General features: G+C 41.6%; 1 protein-coding gene and 1 long non-coding RNA gene across 6 annotated transcripts in view; one reads left to right on the top strand and one right to left on the bottom strand.

Annotated features, from left to right (window-relative positions):
* The window catches only part of SHANK1 (SH3 and multiple ankyrin repeat domains 1), a 111,866-nt gene that overhangs the window by 33,880 nt on the left and 54,910 nt on the right, over positions 1-23,076 (top strand). For all 5 annotated transcript variants that reach the window (XR_012088677.2, XR_012088676.2, XM_073004427.2 and 2 more), the window contains exons 3-11: positions 7,426-7,629; positions 10,647-10,718; positions 11,686-11,794; positions 11,921-12,072; positions 13,657-13,824; positions 14,054-14,170; positions 18,583-18,660; positions 19,598-19,664; positions 22,490-22,775. Coding sequence is in view for 3 of the 5 variants with exons in the window: in XM_073004427.2 (XP_072860528.2) it covers positions 7,426-7,629; positions 10,647-10,718; positions 11,686-11,794; positions 11,921-12,072; positions 13,657-13,824; positions 14,054-14,170; positions 18,583-18,660; positions 19,598-19,664; positions 22,490-22,775 (1,253 nt within the window). In the remaining 2 variants the exon portion in view is untranslated. The remainder of the gene's footprint in view (positions 1-7,425; positions 7,630-10,646; positions 10,719-11,685; positions 11,795-11,920; positions 12,073-13,656; positions 13,825-14,053; positions 14,171-18,582; positions 18,661-19,597; positions 19,665-22,489; positions 22,776-23,076) is intronic.
* On the bottom strand, positions 1,642-4,994 carry LOC144583675 (uncharacterized). Its single transcript, XR_013537601.1, has 2 exons — positions 4,571-4,994; positions 1,642-1,975 (listed from the first exon to the last, which is right to left on the bottom strand). It is a non-coding gene; the product is annotated as an uncharacterized LOC144583675 (long non-coding RNA).

Here is a 23,076-nt window from a genome sequence, read left to right as displayed (position 1 = left end):
GAGAGCCATTTTGCACAGTGGGCGGCCATTTTAGAACCGCCAATCAGCTGTTTCCCGAAGCAGGGAACCGATCATAGTTAAGCGAATTTTCCCCATAGGAACATCATTTTGCGATCGCAAAAACTTTATCGTATAGCAGTTTCGTCATTTAGTGAGGCAATCGTTAAGCGAGACACCACTGTAGTTGTAGTATATGTAGTATAAGATTTTGTGGTTGTGTTGTTATTTTGTAAGCCATCCAGAGTAGTGGCCTGGCAACTAGATGGGTGGGGTAAAAATTTAAACAAATCAATCAATCAATCTACAGACACATAAAACCTGGCGCAGTTCAAGGCACTGTGCTGCCTAAAGAGGAGAACCACATAGCGCCATCCCCCTCAGTCAAGGTGCCTACTACCCAAAGATATTCTGGCATAAAATCTGTCAAGAATGTCTCTGCCTATCCTGAGAACTTAAAATACGACATAAAATAATGTGTTGCCCTTTTGTGATACCCCAAATCAGCTGCCTGAAGCAGTTTCCCCACTCTGCCCGAATGGTAGAAGTAGCCTTGTGTGAAGAGAGTGTATGGCGCTGCACAGCTATTAGTGCTGGCCATTCAAGAGGGCCCTGAGACAGACAACTTGGCAGAATGAGCAGGAAGGCTACCCAGGGCAGGAGGCTCAGCCTAACACAGTTTGAAGTACATGGCGTAACACATTTTACCATCTGAAGAAACTCCCTTCTTCCTATGTCAGCCTTTAGGCTTGTCCAGCATTGCCTAATTGTACCCTGACCTTAGGACTAAAAAATGATTATGCCAGGAGTGGGCAACATGCAGTCCTTGGCAACCCCCAGCCCTACTATACACACCACAATAGGTTTTTTTGAGAGGGGAGAGAAATGGGTGCTTAAGAAGCCCCCTTCTGCCTTTTAGGCAGTTTTGCCATGTTTTAAAGGACCCCAGCACCCATGGGACCTCCAAACTTTACCCCAAATTAAAAAATTTTAGTTACTAGCTAGCACATGTAGGCCTTTTCAGGAAAAAAACCATCAATGCATTCATTTCTGAAAGAAATTGGGGAGATGAAGTTGTTGAAGCTAGTGGGACTGTGATTGAGTTCGTTAGAAGACTGAAGCAGTTCCTCTTTTTTGAGGGGAAATAACCACGGAGATCCGTTCAAATGATTAACAGATTTATTTGTACTAACATTTGGTGACTCAACAATGACTTCAACAGGGTCAAAACAACTAAAGTCAGGTAATTGTTCATAGGGAAAAGGTAAAAATCTGAATGGTAACTTAGGAAGAGTCTATTGAGGGGCTGGTCCAAATTGCTGTTTGTCCATGGGCTTCCTCAGCGGAGCGCTCCTCACCGCACATATCGTGCCGCAACAAGGATGCCTGGCCCAATCTCCCTCGCACAGTAGCTTATTGAAAGTCGAATCCAGCCTGATTACCCTGCTCCAGTGTCCTTGGCCTCGGGGGAAGACTACCACCGTCCATTCTTGTGTCTCTGTTACCGTCACCTTCTTTCCTTTTAGATCGGGATTGGGCAACAATCCTCCCACCTTTAAGTTGGGAAAGTCTTCTAATAACTTGCACGTTTTTCCATATCTGGATTCTTCTTCCTTCCTTTCCCTCTCCTTTATTTCTTCCTTCTTTCTCCCTTCCTGCAGCACACTGAAAACTCTACTTCCCCCTTGATCCTTTATATCCTCTTCCCACTCTGGTAGGGTTAACTCCTCCTCTGCCTTTCCCTTTCCTTCCTCTACCAGACAGACTTCTATTTTTACTTCTTTCTCCTTCAATTCCTTCCCATCATTTTCCTCAACAACCAATCCTTCCTTTTCTTTTCTCTCTCCCTCTTTCTCTGATGCTTTTATTTGAGGGGACAGCTCACTCATTTTTCTCCCTCTTGCGTATTCCTCCTTCACACACACACCCAATGAGTACAGTATGCCGTCCTCTATTCCATGGTTGTTTCCCATGCACCCTGTTGGGAAAAATAATCCATGTTAGTATGTGTCTTACCTTTTTTATATTGAACATTAAATGCAAAAGTTTGTGAACATAGATACCATCTGGTCTACCTGGGATTAGTATCTTTCATTCTATTCAACCATTGTAAAGGAGCATGATCTGTAACTAAAGTAAAGGGAGCTCCTAACAAATAATATTTCAGTGATTGTATAGCCCATTTTGCTGCCAATGCTTCCTTTTCAATCTTTGCTCTTGTGGTGATAGTTTTTTACTTAAATACATAATAGGATATTCCACACCTTTTCTGATTTGGGTCAGTACAGCCCCAATACCTCTGTCTGATGCATCAGTCTGTACTATAAATGGTACATCGAAGTTAGGGGCATACCTAATGGGTAAACTATTTACTATTTCATTCAGTTGATCAAACCCTTTCTATTCTATAAATCCCCATCTTATCTTATTAGCTACCCTCTTCTTAGTTAAATCAGTGAGAGGTGCTGCAATCTCTGCGAAATTGGGAACAAATTGGCGGTAGTATCCTGCCAATCCCAGAAATTGTTGAACTTCCTTCTTGTTCTTAGAGGACGGCCAATCTGATATTTTTTCTACTTTATCTTGAACTGGTTGAATTTTTCCTTGTTCTACTTGGAACCCTAGGGATTTAACTCCCCTCTTAGCAATCTTGCATTTGGAAGTCTTCACCTTGAGTCCTGCTTTCCTCAACTCAACCAACACCTTTTCTAAATGTTCTACATGTTCTTTCCAACTATTGCTTTAAATCAAAATATCATCAATATAAGCCCCTGCAAATGCCTGTACAGGTTCCAAAATTCTATCCATCAATCTCTGAAAGGTAGCCACTGCTCCATGTAACCTAAACGGCATACGGATAAATTGAAATAATCCCCTGGGGGTGATGAAAGCAGTCTTTTCTTTATCATTAGTTCTTTACAGAATTTGCCAATAACCCTTTGTCAAGTCTAAAGATGACAAGAACTCTGCCCGCCCTAGTCTTTCCAACAGGTCTTCTACCTTAGGCATAGGGTAGGCATCAAACCTGGATACCTCATTCAATTTCCTAATATCAATACACAACCTCACACTTCTATCTGGCTTGGGAACCACCACTGGATAACTTCTCCACAGACTGTAAGAAGGTTCTATTACTCCTAATGTCAACATTTCCTCTACTTCTTTATTAATCGTCTCCTTTAAGTGATGTGGCCAATTCCTTCCTCCTGACCTAACCATGACTTGTGGGGAGGTATTAATCTGATGTTCCACCATCTTGGTATATCCTGGTCTGTTAGAAAAAACATCCTTTAAATTTTACTCTATTTTTCTAACCTGATCAATTTGATCAGATCTCAGTTTTCCTCCTAAGGATAGCTCTTGCATCACCTGCAAACAGATCATTGCTTCAGGGCCTAAATCTTCTGCTTCCTCCCACAATATCTCTCTTTCTCTCCATTCCTTCAATAAGCTCACATGGAAAATGCCAATTTCCTTCTTTTTATCTGGCATTTTTATCTCGTAATCTACTTGTCCTACCCATCTGAGTATTTCATAAGGCCTTTGCCACCTGGCAAACAATTTGGTGTTCTCGGTGGGTAGCAAGAGGAGGACTTTCTGTCCTACTTCAAACTGCCTGGGGCTCACCTTCAAGTCATACTGTCTCTTTTGTCCTTGTTGTACGTTTTGTAATTGTGTTCTGGCTATTTCCGCAACTCTATTCAAATGATCTTGCATTTCGATTACTTGTTGCACTATCACTTGAGCCTCATCTTTCCCAGTTTCCCACTTCTCTTTTACCAAATCTAATATCCCTCTGGGATTCCACCCATACATCATTTCAAAGGGCAAGAATCCTGTAGAGGCTTGAGGCACTTCTCTAATTGCAAACATTAGTGGAGCTATTAACAGGTGCCACCTCCGTGGTTTGTCCAGCACTAGTTTTCTCAACATCCCCTTCAAAGTTTTATTGAACCTTCCTACTAAGCCATTAGTTTGAGGGTGGTATACCGCAATATGAACTGGTTTTACTTCTAATAAATGCCATAGTTCTTTTAAAGTCTGACTCATAAAATTGGTGCCTTGATCAGTTAAAACTTCCTTGGGGAAACCTAATCTAGAGAATACCTGCATTAACTCCCTAGGTAAAACCTTGGCAGTGGTAGGCCTCAAAGGGATAGCCTCAGGGTATCGGGTAGCATAATCTATTATAACCAAGATATGCATGTGTCCTCCAGCTGACCTAATCAAAGGGCCTACAATATCTATCCCAATTCTTTCAAAAGATTGATCTATCAGGGGCATGGGGATCAGAGTGGCCCCTGGACATGGTTTCACTTGTGTCTTCTGACATTTCCTGCAAGTCTTGCAATATTCCTCTATTTCGTTACCCACATTGGGCCACCAAAACCGTTGCATTATCCAAGGTGTCATTTTGTGAGTAAAAAAAATGCCCAGTCATGAAAGTCGAATCCAGCCTGATTACCCTCCTCCAGTGTCCTTGGCCTCGAGGGAAGACTACCACCGTCCATTTTTGTGTCTCTGTTATCATCACCTTCCTTTCTTTTAGATGGGGATCAGGCAACAATCCTACCTTTAAGTTGGGAGAGTCTAACAACTTTGCGTGTTTTTCCATATCTGGATTCTTCTTCCTTCCTCTCCCTCTCTCTTATTTCCTCCTTCTTTCTCTCTTCCTGCAGCACACTGAAAACTCTCCTTCCCCCTTGATATCAGAGGCCCCCAACCCCTGGTCCGCGGCCCGGTGCCGGTCCGTGTCCTGAGCTGGACCACGCTGCGAAGACAGACCTTCCACCTCCCCGCATGCACTCACCCCCACACAGGCTGTTAGCGCCTGCACACACACTCCAGGGTGCCTGTACGAGTGCTGTGCTGCCATTTGTGCATGCGCACAAGCACCTGCACAAGCACTGCACTGCCCTTGGCGCATGTGCACAAGCACACCCGCACAAGCACTGTGCTGCCATTTGCACATGCGCATGAACGCACATCCACACAAGAGAGTGTGTGTGTGTGTGTGGTAGTTCAGGCATGGGCATGAGCGTGGGGTGCCCTGCCTTCCTCAGCCAGTCCGTGGGGTGAAAAACGATGGGGTCCCCTGCTTTATATCCTCCTCTCACACTGGTAGGGTTAAATCCTCCTCCTCCTTTCCCTTTCCTTCCTCTACCAGACGACTTCTACTTTTACTTATTTTTCCTTCAATTCCTTCCCATCATTTCCCTCAACAACCAATCCTTCCTTTTCTTTTCTCTCTCCCTCTTTCTCTGATGCTTTTATTTGAGGGGAGGGCTCACTCTCACTTTTCTCCCTCATGCCTATTCCTCCTTCACAGGGACCCTCCAAGGTCAAAGGATGGGTGTGCAGCTCACAGTTCTGTGGAAACTGCCTATCTATCGTATCCTGTCTAAGCCCGGCACATAAAGATTTTTTTATAAGGAGTTCAATGTTGCAGTCATTTTAGTTCAAGATGGACATTAACATTTTCAGTGTGTACTAGTATGTTAAAGGATTGCTAGAAACGAGGCCTGCTGCAGGCCACAGTTGAAAAAGGTCGATAGGGGCCTTGAGTATTTCTAGATGTAGTGAGGGAAAAACATGGCGCCCCAAGGACAGTAATGCTGTCAGGTTAGGACAGCAGGATGGGCATGAAGGCCTCCAAATGTGGCCAGCCTGGTTTACCACATTATGAAATACATTAAGTAATATACATTACTCAAGAAACCTTCATTCTGGTGAGACTGTTATGTCCAGAATCTAAAATTACCACACAGCACCACTGCGCGCAGGACACAGAAGGTTTACGCCCCCACACAAATACACAGGAATACTGATTACAGATCTGCAGCCCCCATTGTAATTCATTTTAAAGCTGGATGCTGCAATTTGTGATAGTTCAATTTCTCTGCTGTATTACTATATAATATAGGAATTCCTATATTAAAGAATTGCTAAAAAGTAGGGTTGCTTCAGGCCACAGCTGCAGGCCGCCTGTAGGGGCCTTGTTCCCTCAGGGAATTGCAGGCTTCTTGCCTGAATTTCAGCTTTCAGTTAAAAATTCAGAAGTAAGCCCTTGACCCTTTTAGTTGAGGTGATATAAGGAAAAGTGTGCTGGCTTTGTTCTGCAGTAAGAGGCTGTCTGTCTGTCTGTCTGTCTGTCTGTCTATCTATCTATCTATCTATCTATCTATTTATTTATTTATTTATTTGGATTTTGCCCCACCTATCTGGTGGCCAGGCCATTACTCTGGATGGCTTACAAAATAATAACATAAACATAAAATCTTAATACATGTAATAAATGGCATTACAGGCATTAGGCTGGTATTGATACATAATACAAGTAGAAAATTTTAAATGTAAGTAACTCTGTTTAGTTCCTGGGCTGGCTGTTCTGCACTGGTTGTACCAACTTATTATCCTAAGTCCCCTACACAGGAAAATTTCTTAGAATAGATGAGGAATTGCTAGAATTAATCCATAGATCTGACTAAATTAAGGACCCATTTCAGCTCTCTGTTTTAATTCTGCAATATGGTTTTAATAAGAAGTAAACAGGAAACTATCATGAGAAGTACTTTGAGTGAATATTGCAATACAGGTTTGTATCCTTCCTTTAGTATCTCAAAAAAGACAGCTATTGTGAATGGTTCATAATATGCAGAATGCCATTATAATTGTTTGTAAAGCTAAAGAGACTTCAAAGACCCAAGTATGTAGAACAGCTACAAATGGTGGATCAAAGCTAATATTGAATGTTGCATCATAAAAGCTGATGCACAATAGTGTTTGGAAGTCAAACAGTTCCTAGGGAAATTGGGTTTCTTTCAAATCCCCTCTCATCCAGTATTAAGTGGCCTTGGGCCACTTACTTTATTTCTGAGCTCAGCCCGGGGTCAGCATGACTTTAAGTAGAGTAACACAACCTTTTTAGGCAGCAAATGCTGAAGGGTAGCATCAGCAGCAATCCCAGCCATTTCAATTTCTGGGTATTCCCCTATTTTTCAGAAAGAACGGCGTATGCTACATGATTTGTCTTGTTTCCTTAACATAGTCTACTGCCCTTAAGTACTGTAGATATTACCCTCTTACCAGTGTTGAAATAGGATTCAGCTGCCAGTCCAGTCAGCTTCTGTATGTGAAATGGAGGAAGCCACCATCTTATATTTTGCCTCAAGCAGCTAAATGTCTTGGAATAGTGATGGACTGGCTTGTCGCAAAAGATTGTGGAGAGTTGTGATTGTGGAGAGAGCTGTTTCACTGCCTTGGGACCCTTGAAAAAAAAAGGAGAGTGTAAATAAATTAATGTTAGATTTGTGCAAAGGATGCATTCTGTTTTAGAGCAAACTTAGAAAGGATGAGATTTTGTACAAATTTTAATGCATTCCTTTTGCTCTCAATTCCCTCCCTCTGCCCAACCTGGTCCCATTTCAGAAATGCTTGCGCTTCAATCCCGATGCAGCCATTTGGGTGGCGAAGCAGCAGATTCTCTGCACACTCAATGAAAGCCTCAAGGATGTCCTTAATTATGGGCTTTTTCAGCCAGCCACCAATGGGCGGGATGCCAAATTCCTGGATGAAGAGCGCCTTTTGCGCGAGTACCCACAGAGTTTTGAAAAGGGAGTGCCCTACCTGGAGGTAAGTCTGCTCCTGGGCTGGTCCAACAGCAGGGAGCCAGCAGGTAGGTTTTAATCTGCTGGTAGATCTCTGGATGATTTGCAATAGGCTATTGTAGCTTTCTGGCTCCCCATTTAAAAAAGAGCAATAAAAATGACTCCCTGACTACCACCCCCAATTTAGGCTGAATTCTAAAGGCAACCATGAAAATAGGTGTGCAAGAGAATAGTGAGCTCACTGTTCCACTCTAGCACACACACACACAATATTTCTAAGGTACCTTGTTCTTTAATTCTAAGTTGATAATTTTAAGGGTTATATATATTTTTAAAAAATTAATTGCTCTGACAGTCCTGCTATTTTAACCAATTGTGCATCCCCCCAAGCTGTCCCTGAGATTTGGTGGACCTTTTGGAATACTACAGGATACGCTTTAACAGAGCTGTAATAAGTATGGGTGATTAGTAAAAAATCAGGTGTCTCATGTATACTAAACTGCTTCCTACCACTGCAGGGATGAGGTATGTGTTTGTGACCCTCTGATATTGTTCACCAGCAGCTTTCACCATTCATCATTAACAGTCTAGGGCTGCTGCTGGTATATATTTACTAGCATCTGGATGGGCACATATGCATCTGTGCACTAGTGCACATCTGTGTACTAGTACAGAGCCATCATGAGGTGGAGGAACTAGACCTACACATTAGTCATGCTCAAGTCTAGAGCTCAGAATAGTGAACTGGATCTAGATACTGTACAGTATTCTCTGTGCTTACATCCCAGATGGCATGATGGCTAAAAGCTGTGGTTCAAAAGAGTAACTTTTCAAATTCTTTGCCACCTGAAAGCTAAGGAGACCCTAGAAACTCTGCTATCTGTTAGAATAGGCAATATTGGGCTAGGTGGACAGTAAGTGGGACTTCAGTTAGCAATTACTTATTTTCTCTCAGTGGTGTACTGTATATTTACAGTATACAGTTTCAATCCACGAGATTAGAAATTATGAAACCTTTCCTGCAGGCTTGCAATCTAAATAAATAGACACTTGAGGCAAAAGAAGGCGGTGCAGGGGGGGGAAGGGGAGGCAACAGAGGAAGAGCGACAGATTCAGAGAATTAGAGATGGCTTGGGAGAATAGATATGTCTTGAGGCACATCTCAAAGAGTGGGAGGAACTGAATCATATGAATATCTGCAGCTGACATTCTGCCTTCAGATCTATAGGAGTTACATCTATGATGTACAGAAGGGCAAACACATCTTGTCTCATCATAGACATGTGTAGAAATAGGTGCATTTAAATGCAAACATACAGCTTAGGGCTGTAAAACAGAGATAGGCAGAAGGCTGATAGATCTCTGAGTAATTTGAAATTCTTACTGATTGACTGATTTTATAATCAAAGGTCTCTGGATAGTTTACAGTACATTAAAAATGCAAACAGTGACCAGACTGACAAGGCTTTCTGATTTCCAACTGTTTAACAACAGCAACAAATTTCTGGACTCAGAGAAATTCATTCATTCTTCTCATAAGTGTTATCTACTTTTACTGAGCCACTGTTTTCTACTTGGCTGCTATTGGAGCGAAGTAAAAGACAAAGTAGATCTACAAGGCTAAAGTTTACCCATCTCTAAAATGCAGTGTTGTTTTACAGCAACCATACAGATTCTTGCTTCAAAATAGTAGTTATGGTTTTCTTCTCTACCTTTAACAAAAGCTGGCTCCATTTTGTCACTACATTCTGAGCGAGGCAGCCTTTCGTAGTCCTTGCCCTTTCTCAGTGGAGTGGGCCTGGGGAGACTTACCTGGGAGCAGAAGCAGTGCTCCCAGCTGTGTTAGCTGGATGACTTGAGTCATCATTTATATTTCCCACAATGGCTCAGAACAACCAAAGTTCAGAGTTATTGTTCGAAATTTAAAATGGTGACTAGATCTTGTAGCTTTGTGCTGCTCAGAGTGCTGGGTGGGGAGCAACTATCAGGGGGAGAGCCTAGAGCAGACATTAACAGAGATACTAGGACCCTAGCAGGAGCTCAAGAATGGCTTGTATTGATGCTAGACCTGAACCCAGACACTCTGCTAGCTTTTAAAGTTCAGGCTAACAGACTGTTGTACAGTAAACAGACAGAACAGCTGAAGTGTAACATAGCCTCCCCACTTTTAATGTAAGAACAAGAATTAGTATTAGTATACTATATTAGATACTAATTCTGATACAACATATAATGTTGCTAGGTTCTGTGTGGCTGTGATTAAAATTCACCGGGCAATGACAGGCATCACAAACTAGTATTTATAATTAATTTTATGCCTTTTAATGCTTGATTAATGCCAGTTTATATATGTGTGTATACTTATAATTACTTGGAACTATTTTATGACTGTACCTTTTACTTATAGATTCTCTGAGCGTCACAATACTTATCTAATCCTTTAGAATCCTTTTCTTTTTACTCACTGTCCCCTGGATTCCTATACAGTATTCCGGTTATATTAGAATGTATGTGAGGTTGCTTTTTAAATTTTAGATTGATATCCAATTTTGAGTTATGGTTTAATTCGAGTTTGTAATGGGCATATTAATTGACTGGTACCCCATCTTCCTTACGCTGATCAATGACCATAATAAAGACTATATATATATATATATATAATGTAAGAACAAGGAGTTTAGAAATATTATCTTTACCTCTGTGACATGCTGAAAGACCCTGAGAACATTACAAGAATCCTGTGTGTAGTTTGCCCTACTTGATTGAATCATTTGTAGGTTCATTACGAGTTTCTGAGAATACATTGTGCCCATTTTTCCTTAGTGATGAATGAACAGCTGACAACACAAAAGGTTTCCCACAGAGAATTGATTTTTGTGTGGAATATTCCTCTTTGGTAAAGCATCCCTGAAGGTTTTCTATGTAACTGTAGGGGCGAGTCAAAAAGGAGGCGCTGAAATGTGAAAGCTCTGGAGATGGTTAGCTAACTTGTGTGCAACTGCAGTAACATCCCCCATTCTCCCATTATCACTGTTCTTCTAGTTCCGCTACAAAACCCGAGTATACAAACAGACCAACCTGGATGAGAAGCAGTTGGCAAAACTCCACACTAAGGTAAAAGAATAAAACTTTTCAGTAGCTGCACCAATAAAATAAAATTTAAATTTAGAATGTGTTATGAGACAGAGAGACTGCAGTTGCCCTTAAAAAAATTGCAACATTCAAACTCTATGTCATTAAAATTTTCTCGTAGGAATATATTGAGTAAATAGTCATGGGAGGTTTTGAAGTGAAGGCATTCATCCTTACAGTTCTTCTAATAAAGTCTCCAATAAGATTCCGGAAATACAGGCAACTGTGTTAATCTATACCAGAAAACTGGTTCTAATGATTTCCTACTCCACAGGGATGGATATTTCGTCAAGCTAATGGGTCTTAATTGCCCATGCAGGACAAAGCTACTGAAAAATACTTTGGATTATCAACATGGATAACTCATAACAATACGTGGTAGCTGGGAAAATCGATCACATATCTATGTCCCCACAAGCTTGTGCAAAAATTGCATCTAAGCTCAGAGGGGACAGGGAAACTTGAGGGACATGGCAGATAATGTCAACAGCCCTACTAATGAAAAAGTCCTGCTGCTTCAATCTTGAAAGCCAGATATAGCACTGTGCATGAATTAGACAGACTGTGCGGATATAAGGGTTTACATATTTTCCATGCTTCTCCTCCTCTCCAGTGTACTGTACGTGGAAATGGACGCTACTAACCTCTTGGCCAGCTACTTTAAAAATTAAATATATTGCAGAGTAGCAGTTTTTGTTAGTCTGACTTAAAAGATGGAATTTAAAAGACTCAGTAGAAAGGAATGCGCTTGTGGAATGTCCCCTTGTCATGGAAATGACTAAGGGAGCCTTTGCAGGCAGAGGAGCCCTGTGCCAGAAGAAAGTATCATGGCCATAAGACATTGAGGAGGTTTGAACATTAGACTGGTCTTTGCTGGGATATTCTTTTCACTATTCTTTCCCCTCTCTCCCCTGACTCTCAATGGATGTCATTGGCAATCTTGCCCCAGACGGGACTGAAGAAATTTCTGGAGTATGTGCAGCACGGAGCTGCTGAGAAAGTGGCACGACTCCTGGATAAAGGGCTGGACCCCAACTATCATGATTCTGACACTGGCGGTAACTATCAGAGAGGAGAAAGTGAGAAGGGAAGGGATGCCTTAGGTGCCAATCGCACCAAATACATCCACACACATAACATACAAAGGCACACATGACAATAATAACCTTCTGTTTTCTTTTCAGAGACACCTTTGACGTTAGCTGCCCAGTTGGATGGGACCATCGATGTGATCCGGCTGCTATGCCTTGGTGGTGCCCACATAGACTTTCGGGCTAGAGATGGAGCCACAGCATTACACAAAGCAGTGTGCTCACACCACTATCCAGCCCTGATGGTAATACCATTCCCTTCTATCTAGGGGCATCCTGGGACTGTTCAGTTTGCCCAAGGCTACACAGGCTGACTCTTCTGGAATGCACAGGGGGGATTGAATTCTTAGTCTCTTCCTCTACAGCCAGATACCTAATTCACTGAGCTATCCAGCCAGTGGGAGATATAAAGATATCCATTAATGTTGTCTATCCACATGGTTTATTTTGCTATGCATGTTGTCCTATGTTATGCTTTTATGCAGTGCTATTAATATGCATGGTGCTTTAGAACAGTAGTTCTTAACCTTCGGTTACTCAGGTGTTTTTGAACTGCAACTCCCAGAAATCCCAGCCAGCACAGCTGGTGGTGAAGGCTTCTGGGAGTTGCAGTCCAAAAACACCTGAGTAACCCAAGGTTAAGAACCACTGCTTTAGAAAATAGTTCCCAACCTTTAGCTTTCCTTATTGTTTTGGACTTCAACAGCTACAATACCTTAGCCAGTGGTCAAGGATTCTAGGAGTTGGTTCAAAATATATGGAAGACCCAGAGTTAAGAGAGTGCCTTAAAAGTACAAGAAGATAGATTGGATATCTATCTAGAAGATAGATGTCCTGAGGAGTGACAGTCTCTTGCTGAGACTATACCCTACCTCTAGGACTGTGCCAGGATTTGTACTTTGTGCAGCTCTTGTGCAGGTGACAAGATAATCTGATACCGTGGGACCTGTGCCTTAGGCTGAAGAGAGAGTACATGTCTGACGAGGGTGGCCCATCAAAAACAGTAGATTAAACTTTGTTCAATGTTCCAAGGGAATGCAAACTGTGATTCAAAGACCATGTAACTGCCACATGACTCGTATTTAATTTAACTTGATTTATTTTACACTGAAACATCATCTGAAGTATTGCTTTAACGAGAGAAGGTTTTTAAAAAATGGATTATTGTGTTCTTTGTTTATAAATGTGTTTATAGTATTGATTTTCTATACAGTTTTTAATACAATACTTGCTTAATTCCTTTTAATATTTGTATGCCTATTGTGTTTAGCATTTTAATATTGTCTTTTTAATGATGTAAGCTGCCTTGTGTCCTTCTAAGGAGAAAGATGAGGAAAAAATATTTTAGACAAACAAACAAACAAACTCTGCAGGTCCATCATATGTGTCCATACGGTTGTGGCAAGGTGAGAAAATGTATCAGCCAAGCTGTTAATTTTTTAGTTCTAGGAGACATTATTAGGAGTCTTTTGTTCTTTACTTGTCATTTGGAGCACAACTATAAAGGGGAATGAGTAACAAAAGGGAAGAAGTGAAGATAAATGACAAAGAAAATTCCATCCTGGTCAACTGTTGGTCATTTAATGCAGAACACACAACCGAATGCGCTTGAAATATTTTGGATTCCTGGAATCCCTGATCATTGTTAATCAAAATGTCCGGAGTGCACCAAGCTGCCCATGCTGGATTTAATGTATCAGTATTAATGTTGTCGAGCATACAATAAGCCATTGTTAGAGAATGAAAACTTTAATTCGCTTAAGCAGGGGAAAAAAAGGATTACAGGATATTGCGTTTATCAATCATGTCCTCCTCTCTGCCTCTTGCAGGCACTTTTGGACCTAGGAGGCTCACCCAATTACAAGGATCGTCGTGGGCTGACTCCTCTCTATCACACAGCTATGGTTGGAGGTGACCCACGTTGTTGCGAACTTCTGCTGTACAATCGAGCCCATATTGGCACCACTGATGAGAATGGCTGGCAAGAGATACATCAAGTAAGATCTTACACCTAGGTCAAGCCCCCAGGCAGTCTAAGATACCATGTCTGGTAGCCCCCAATTTTGTTTGCAAGACTGCTAGCTACCCATCTTACATCCTATGTGTGTTTCCTGCTAGGGCTGGCTCCAAGCTTAAAGATTGAGGGGGGTGGCTGTGACTTGCACCTGTCCATCTGATCATCTAGCCCCACCTTCCATTCCTGATCTCTGCTTCTCCACGTACCAGGCCTGCCAACATGGACATTCCCAGCACTTGGAACACCTGCTGTTCTACGGCGCTGAGCCAGGTGCACAGAATGCATCCGGAAATACAGCACTGCACATTTGTGCACTCTACAACAAAGTAAGTATGACAAACTTCTGTATTCTGATACTGAGTAACAGTGCCATCTAGAGTTTCTGAGACTCCGAAACCCTGCCAAGAAGCCCCAGTTTTCAGCCAGTTTTCCCAATGTAATCTATTTTTCTCAACAGATACTTGGTCTGAATTAGCTAGCTCTTTCATTGTGGAAGTCAAAACTCCTTAGGAAGGCAGAACTATCTGTCTACTTAATTTTTGATTGGCTAACCTGACAATTTACATCAGAGATGAAATTTATGTAACCCTTTGCCCAACCCACCTTCTGTCACAGACAGAATGCCAACTTTCACTCCTCTCAGTTTTCCATATATATGTGTGTGGTGTCACCCTTGGTCTTTTCTGCCCTCTCAAACCAAGTGAATCAAACGATCCAAAATGCTCCACAAGGAACTAACACTATCTGTTTCTCAGCAAGCTTGGTACAGGTGTTGAAACTTAAAACTCTTTTCAGGCGGGTAAAACGCAATTAGCTAAGTTAAATTAAATGTGCGACTTTTATCTGAAAATGTCTCTCTGTGTTTGTTGCCTATCTTCTTCCTTTTTCCTCTTTTCCCCAAAGAAGCTTATTTATATCTCTTGACAGCCGGTATCATTGATTTAAGAAGGAAATTTAGCTGGAATTTGTTGATAAAAGCTTTCTTGTGTACTAGGCTGCACTTTTGTGTTCTAGTGGTATTTTACAAGGATTGCCTTTTGGGCTTTAGAATACTGTAACAGATCTAAAGCTCCTTTTTCATCTTTCTTTCTACAGCTGGGTTGGGCTAGGAGTACCTCCTTCTGAAAGGTCTGCCAGTCTAGAACAGCCTTTCCCAATCTGGTGCCCTCCAATGGCCCTGGCAGCCAAGGATTGTTGGACTTCTAGTCCAACACATGGGGAGAGCACCAGGTAGGTGTCTGGCTAGATTAGAGTAGGCAATGTGCAACCATTGGACTGCATGTAACCCATCTGGGGCCCCAAATGTGGCCTACCTTCCTCAGGTCCAAAAACAAATTAGGAAAAATGGGCCCCAAAAGTCTCCATGTGTCTGCTAAGTCAGTGGTTCTCAAACTGGGGTCCCTAGATATGCTTGAACTGCAGTTCTCAGAAGCTTTCACCACTTGCTGTGCTGGCCAGGATTTCTGGGAGTTGTAGTCCAAGAACATCTGGGGACCCAAGTTTGAGAACCACTGTACTGAATCATGTGGGGTCAGTTTTGCCTTTTATTTTATTTTATTTGGTGGGGATGGACCGTTAAAAATAAACAAACTAAAAATAGATATCTTGGGGCTTCTAGAGCAGTGGTCCCCAACCTTGGGCCTCCAGATGTTCTTGGACTACAACTCCCAGAAGCCTTCACCACCACCTCTGCTGGCCAAGATTTCTGGGAATTGAAGTCCAAGAACACATGGAGGCCCAAGGTTGGGGACCACTGTGCTAGAGGGCAGAAAAAGACTTTTTCCAGGAAAAAAAAGTAAGAAGAAGTGGGAGTGGGAGTTGTGGGAGGGGATACAGATACAGCCTTTCAGAGTCCATGGATGGCCATATGTCGCTCTTTTGGAGGTTGCCCATCCTGGGCAAGATTCAGCATCACTTATAACAGTCCATTGTGATTATTTTGAGGAGTTGGGGGAATCATTATGCAAAAGAGGGAGGGAGGGAGAAAGAGAGCATGTCACTGAAGACAGACTTTTCCACACACTTGTGAAAGTTTTAGACAGCCTAAGGTAGAACTGCCCTTAACCTCACCTTGCTCAGTCCAAGTATCCTCTTCCTTTGCAGGTTTAAGCACTTAAAACATGGTTGTTGAAGGAGCCAACATTAATGTATTGGGCATTGCTAAAGATCCAGGTTTGACAGGAAACCAATTGCCAGCTCACAGAAATCCTGCAGCAGCTGCTGTTGTTACTTGCTTGTGCTGCCTGTACACTTACCTTTCCTAATGAGTGAAAAAGAGGATATGCAATCTTAGCTTACCTTCTCCTCTCCCTATAGATGATGAAGTGGGTTGGGTTCAGAAAGACAAGACAAGCAAATGGGATAGTACTTATAATAAGTACAGAGGAAGGAGAAATGCTTGGGGTAAGGGTGGGCATCTTCCTTATAGGGCCTCATAATCTGAAGCTGATTCTGCATATTTGAAGTATGAGCAAGTCATACACAGTACTGATTGGATGGCAGCAGTGACATCATCAAGAGAATCTGCCAATCCTCGGAGCAATCTTGCATATATTAAACAGGCATTTTAAAATAAGGTGAATAAATGCATGAATGTTCAAGCAGAATGTTTTAAAAAAATGAAAATGAAAGCCTAGAAGAAGCACAAAGAAGAACACATCTGATAACTGTGCCAGCATGTTCATGTCTTATCACTTCCATTGCCAAGATGGGATGAAGCCAAGTATACACAGCAACTGTAAAAATGCTGTAGGCTGTGTTTTGGTGTGTCCATCTTCATTCTAAATTAGGCTTGGATAACTTCCAGATAATTTGGACTATAACTCCCATAACCCTTTACTGCTGGCTGGGATGTCTGGGTCCAGTTCATCTAGAGCACTGGCTCTTAACCTTGGGTTACTCAGAAGTTTTGAACTGCAACTCCCAGAAGCCTTCACCACCAGTTGTGCTGACTGGGGTTTCTGGGAGTTGCAGTTCAAAAGCATCTGAGTAACAAAGGTTAAGAACCAGTGATCTAGAGAACGTAAAGTGTCCATCCATGGCTTCGTCCTTCATGCACAGACTGTAGGAACAGATGTTAGACTGTACATTAAGTCCATACTTTTTCTTCAGGATTGGAGTTCTTAATACTTGGTGTGATCAGTCAGGCATAAGGCCTACTGTTTGGTTCATTTCAGGGATGGGTTGGTTTGCTTCTTTTCCGGTAATTACATGACTTAATCTCTGGAGTGAACCAAACTGTCCCAAAGCATCCCTACCTGCACTTTTCTGAGCCACTGTCAAGGATTTCTGCTTTTTCGGTACTGATTGATATCTAGTTTGATCCATTTCCAGCACACATGACCGCTGGGAATGGATCAAAAGGGAGCCTTCTGACTGTCAAGGTTCCTTTCATTTTGAATTTACAATATCATAAAGTGATTTAATAAGTGAGCCATTTCAGAATAACTGCACATTGAATACTTCCTCTGCTTCTCGGTGGAGGAGCAGAGGAAGTTATTCATTTTAAGATTTTGGTAGCCATCACTGATATGCTGTATCATGTGTATAAAGATAAAAATAGAAATATTTGTTTTGCTTTGCCTTAAGGACTCGTTGAGAAACAATTCACAGTGAAATCCACAGATTCAGCTACAGGCAGTTTTTTTACAAGCCCTTCAGAGAAGGCAAAGAAAATGTTTTTTTTTATATTTTTATATAAGTAATGTAGTGCATCAGTGATATCTACCAGAGTCTTTAAAAATATTCACTTCATCTGCCCCTCCTCCAAGGAGCAGAGGAAGTGTTCAGTTTGCTGATATCCCAAAGTGGCTCACTTATTAAGCTACTTCACAGTATCAGAAATTCAAAATGGAAGGAACCAGACCAAAAGGGATTGTTCGAGGTCTGTATGCCATTTGCATGCAAGGACCACACCAAATGGCATATTGCCCCTTTACCCAAGCCCACGCCAACCCGCTTCCAAATGAGCAGTATAGATGAGCCCATAGATGCCTTTTGACATCTTCAGGTTTTTACTTTTTTAAATCATGAGAGTCCTAGAAGACTAAATATTTACACAGATGTTCGAAGCCAATAGTAGCTAAATTACATGTTGTATTGCTTTGCGATGGAAAAAAAACCCACTAATACCTAGAGAAGTCACATGACTCTGTGTGTTTGGAGAGAAATATTTGAACTGAATACTTTTTTGCAAATAATTAATGAAGAAAAGGGATATGTGATAGTATCTTTGTGGATGGTAAATGTGACATGTGCTGAAACACTGCTTATTGAACAAGTTGTAAGAAGGAGACAGAAACTGACACTGAGTGTAAAATACTGCCCCTTGAGATTATGAGATAAAACTCCCACACAAAATCCATGCTGTATAACCAAGTTGTGTTTTAAATGGAAAGCTGACATTCATGTCATCCACCGGCTAGCGTATTGATTTTGCACCGGGAAGTCTGTGTTCAGATCCCAGTCTAGTCATATATGAATATGGTTATTTAATTAAAAGACTTGCAAGTCATTCATCCAGCAACCTCAGTACCTCCATTTGGATAATGGGAAGAATAGCATGTTCCATCCCTATGGCAAGAATTAAATATATGAATGCATGAAGTAAGAAAAAAGAACCACAGTCTTGTTTATATCAATCTCTGGATGCCTCCCTTTGTCTACTAAGATTGCTGTGAGTAAATATTGTGCCTTATTAATTCAGTCTTTCTCCTTCTCTTTCAACGCTACTTTCCAGGAGAGCTGTGCCCGAATCCTACTATACCGAGGTGCTAACAAAGAGATCAAGAACAACCATGGACAGACTGCTTTTCAGGTATGTGGTGATCTGAGAAAACAAGAATGAGGCATGCTGACCTAACCTGGCACTTAGGCATCAGAGGGCTGAGTTTCTGCACATTCTTCACTTTTCTCTGAGCCCTAGAGTATGTGAATATGAGTGTTTATGGATCTAGGCTGACATATTAAGCTTAGCAAAAACAGTTCCTATGTCTCGTTTTTAAGGTACTACCACATATTTTCTCTCAAAAATTTGTCTCTTCCCACCACCACCAAATCTTCAGTGTTATATTCTATTACAGATAGAACCGGGTTCTGGGACCCTCCACTTCTGTGTGTCACCATCTGTGTGACAGAGGAGATAGGGTGGAGGATAAAAAAATTAAGAACATATCCCTTCTTAATTGTAACTTCCTACCACAGATTCAGCAAGAGGCCAACAAAATACTGTAACAAAATACAGTTTATGGGAGTTCTGAAGGAAAACAGGAGTACAGTGGACCCTCTACTTACGGAATTAATCCGTATTGGAACGGTGGCTGCAGGTCGAAAAGTCTGTAGGTTGAGTCTCCATTGACCTATAATGCATTGAAAACCGATTAATCCCGTAACCGGCCATTTTTGTTCCATCTTTGTTCCATTTTGGTTTTTTTCTGGTCTGTAGGTCGATTCTCTGGCTGCAAGTCGAACCTAAATTTTGTGGCCAGAGAAGTCTGTAACTTGAAAAGTCTATAAGTCAAGCCATCTGTAAGTCGAGGGTCCACTGTACAAGTAGCTCTCCTTCGCTTGTATTGCAAGTAATATTATTGAACTCTTATAGGCATAGTGTAAAATGAAGGATTTAAAGGAAAGACCCCACCTTGGGTTTGTCATCCAAGCCACACTTGAAAAATGACCAGTTTCTTATGGATTTCTCATCATTCAAAACAAAATTTATGTCATATATATGTGTACACATATTTTTTCCATACTAGGTTGCAGTCATTGCAGGAAACTTTGAGTTGGGGGAGCTAATCAAGAATCACCGGGATGCAGATGTGGGTGAGTTTGATCGGGGGAGGGTAAGGAACTTATTATAGGATCTACAGTACAAATGTAATTTGATTCATGGTGCAATCCTGTATGCGTCTGCTCACTGAGCATGATGCTAGATAAGTTTGTATAAGACTGCAGCCTTTATTTATCAAGACTACACTCCACATACATACAGAAACTCCAGCAATAACACAGAAAATTGTAGGCTAAGAATTATTGGTAGATATTTCACATCTCAAATTAAACTACAATTTCCCGGTTTTGATGGGAAGAGCATGAGAAGTGAACTGGATTTAAACTAGCTTTTCCTCCTCACAGCTGATGCTTCCTTTGATTTCTGAGTTTTCTGTACTGGTAAAATGACTAGAAAAACTTTGACTGGAATGTAAGCTTGATTTATAAATTACTCCCTTCTGCATTAGTATTTTTAACAAAGGATAACCTCAAAATGCAAATAAAAACATATAGTAAAAGGATGTTGCATGGACCATCTCTGTTTCATGTCATCTTGTTGTCACACTGGAAAACATCCCAGGTAACTAGAAATTTGGTGGTGGCACCTAGCAGCACCACATATTCATTCAGGATGCTGCATTGCTGAAACTTTCAACTCTTCTTAAAATGGTGCAAGCTTGTATGCTTTTGACATATTTCAGAAGCCCAGTCAGAAACCAGTTTGTTTTTCACTGTTGAATGTGCTCTAAACAGTGCCTAGCTCTTTTCAATTGCTATACTACTGTTGTTGTCTCATTTTTCCCTGTATTGTCACTGTCTTCTCCCACCCCTTTCTTCCCAACGGTCTCCTTCCTGTTTCCTTCCTGTTTCCTCACAGACCCAGACCCACCAGTGGGGTCCCAAGACCATGGCAGGATGCACTTAGCACTGGTAACATCTTTCTGGCAGCAGGCAGCTACAGGCAGCCATTTTAAATTCCCCACAGTGCTTCAGAGCACTCAGTGGCCAAAATCCTGATAGCATGCATTTACACTGACAGCATCTGATGATGCCATCAGCTGGCACTGGTAAAATTAAATTTAAAGTAATTAAAAGCTTCCTTTCACCGCTGGATCAGCACTGGCAGTCCCAATCTCAGCAGCAGCAATCCAGTGGCAATTTTTGGTGGTTAAAGGCTGTCCCTCCATTGCAAGTTTTCCAAAAGCTTCCCCAAGGCAAAAGGGAGTCCTAGGGAGCTTTGGCATCTAGCATGGAGGGATAGGAGATTTTTAATGAATTAAAATTAAAATTTACTGGTGCCATCTGATATCATCTGCTTCTGCTGATGTAAATGTACACAATAGAATTTTACCCAGTGTAATGTCAATACAGGACACTGTGGGAAGCCAGAGATTCCATTTTAATTTTTACTATGTCCTGAGGAAATATCATGTTGGTTGGTACAGGGCAGAGCTTGTAACAGTACTTTTAAAAAGTAATACAGTTCTACTGTTGTTTCTGTGTGGAACAAATAATTCATTGGACTGAAATCTATCAATAAGTTACAACTAGAGTAGGCCTGTTGAATCAGTGGGGGATTTGGGGAATCACTTCCTCTATACATTTCATCGATTCAATAGGCCTGCTCAGGTTGCAATTTACTACTGGATTTCAGCCAGTATGTTATTTGGACATAACGTATTGTCTCACTCATTCCTAACATGTTACTGTTGTGTTAGCAGTAAAAAGATTTTAAAGAAAACATTTAAAAACATACCAAAAAATACCAAAAATCCACCTTAATGAGCTCCTCCTCAGTAATAATGGATTTCAACTTATCACACTAGAAACCATAATGTTACTGCTAGTTGTTATATTGTTTGTTTGTTTGTTTGTTTTGCACTGCCCCAGTAGATGGTTTGACTGAGCCTTCTCTGAAACCTGAGGCCAACTCTTCTCTCTCCATTTATCTCATTTCCTTTTTACTGACCTAGGATCCTTTTTCCCTCTCTGACAATTAATATCCATTCCCCACCTCCATGCTCCTCTGTTTCCACATTATTATTTCCAACATTAACCATACACACATGCACACAGGTGCACACATACGTCTTTCTTGTATCTCTCCCCTCTCTTCATGAAACCTAGAATCAAATGGAACCAGAGGGAGCTAGAAACGTGCAAAATTGATCAAGCTTTATGGCATCATGCCAGTCACTGCGTAATTGAAAAAAATGTGCATAATTTATCCTATTTTGCATTACAAATTCTGATTTGATAGTCAAGAAGAAGTGTAATGAGCTATGCAGAACACTGCAACTGCCTTCTGAACCACTGGAAATCTTTTAAACCTCCAAACCATCTCTGTCAGGCTTCTGAGATTCTAAGAGGCATTTTCCACATATTTTCAAGCACATCATCACAATCACAAGGTGGGAGATTTTTTCCTCTCTCTAGATATCATTGAATTGTGACTTCCCTTGATTTTGGCCAGCAGTGCCAGTCATGAAGGAACATGGAAGTTGCAGTCCAGCAAAAGAAAAGAACCACATGTTCTCTATTCTTGGTCTAAGAACCTATGTAGGACTTTTTTTTTTTACTGTAATGGATACTGAAATTCTTAGAAAGCTAATTGGTGTGCCTGAATATAATTTGTCTACATTTTGCCTCAACTAGCTTTCCGGACAATTAAAGCCCATGTGAAGTTTCACACAAAGCTTGCTCACATTATACTAGGATTTTCAGTGGCATACTAAAAATCCTTTCCCAGCCCTCATCCCACATGCTATGATCTTCCTCCTCCGTAGTGTAGCCATTTCATTCCCTCTCCTGACAGTCTGTCCCATTGTTATCAGTTATCCTTTCTATCTTTTCTGTGACTTTGCCATCCCTTTCAGTTCCTTTCCAGGAGACACCGCAATATGCCAGCCGACGTCGGGATGGTTCCCAGAGTCTGGCAGTGCCACATACCTTGTTACGAGCCAACAGTGACACCAGCATGAACCTTCCAGATTGGATGCTTTATGCCCCTCCATCCACTCCATCTTCCACCGTGGCTGTTCAGGGTCAGAAGATCACCACAGGAACCCTGCGCAGTTCCAGCAGCCCCCGTGGTGCTCGCAGCCGTTCTCCATCACGTGGACGCCACACAGACGAGGCAAAAAAGCAACGCGGGCGACCCAGGTATAGTCTGAAGCTTCTTGTCTGAGATATTTCAGCTGCCTGGGCTTGGAGTGAATTAAAGAGATCTGGGTGGGACTCTGGCATTGATGGCGAGGGTGAGACAATCATGGAACTTTAGGCTTAATGTTCTTGTCAGCAGTGAACACTCTATAAGGTACCTTATTTTACTTAAGTTTCAGAGGCCATCCTATTGATTCTACAAATACGGACCTTCAGTGTACCCCAAAGTCATGTCCTTGTGACACCATGAGAGTGAATATCTGTTTCTTAAATTCCTTTGAAAGGGATTGGGACCCAATAG

The sequence above is a fragment of the Pogona vitticeps genome, chromosome 6 (genome assembly GCF_051106095.1).
Source record: "Pogona vitticeps strain Pit_001003342236 chromosome 6, PviZW2.1, whole genome shotgun sequence".
In the NCBI taxonomy this organism is placed as follows: domain Eukaryota; kingdom Metazoa; phylum Chordata; class Lepidosauria; order Squamata; family Agamidae; genus Pogona; species Pogona vitticeps.
This window is presented reverse-complemented; position numbering and strand designations above follow the sequence as displayed.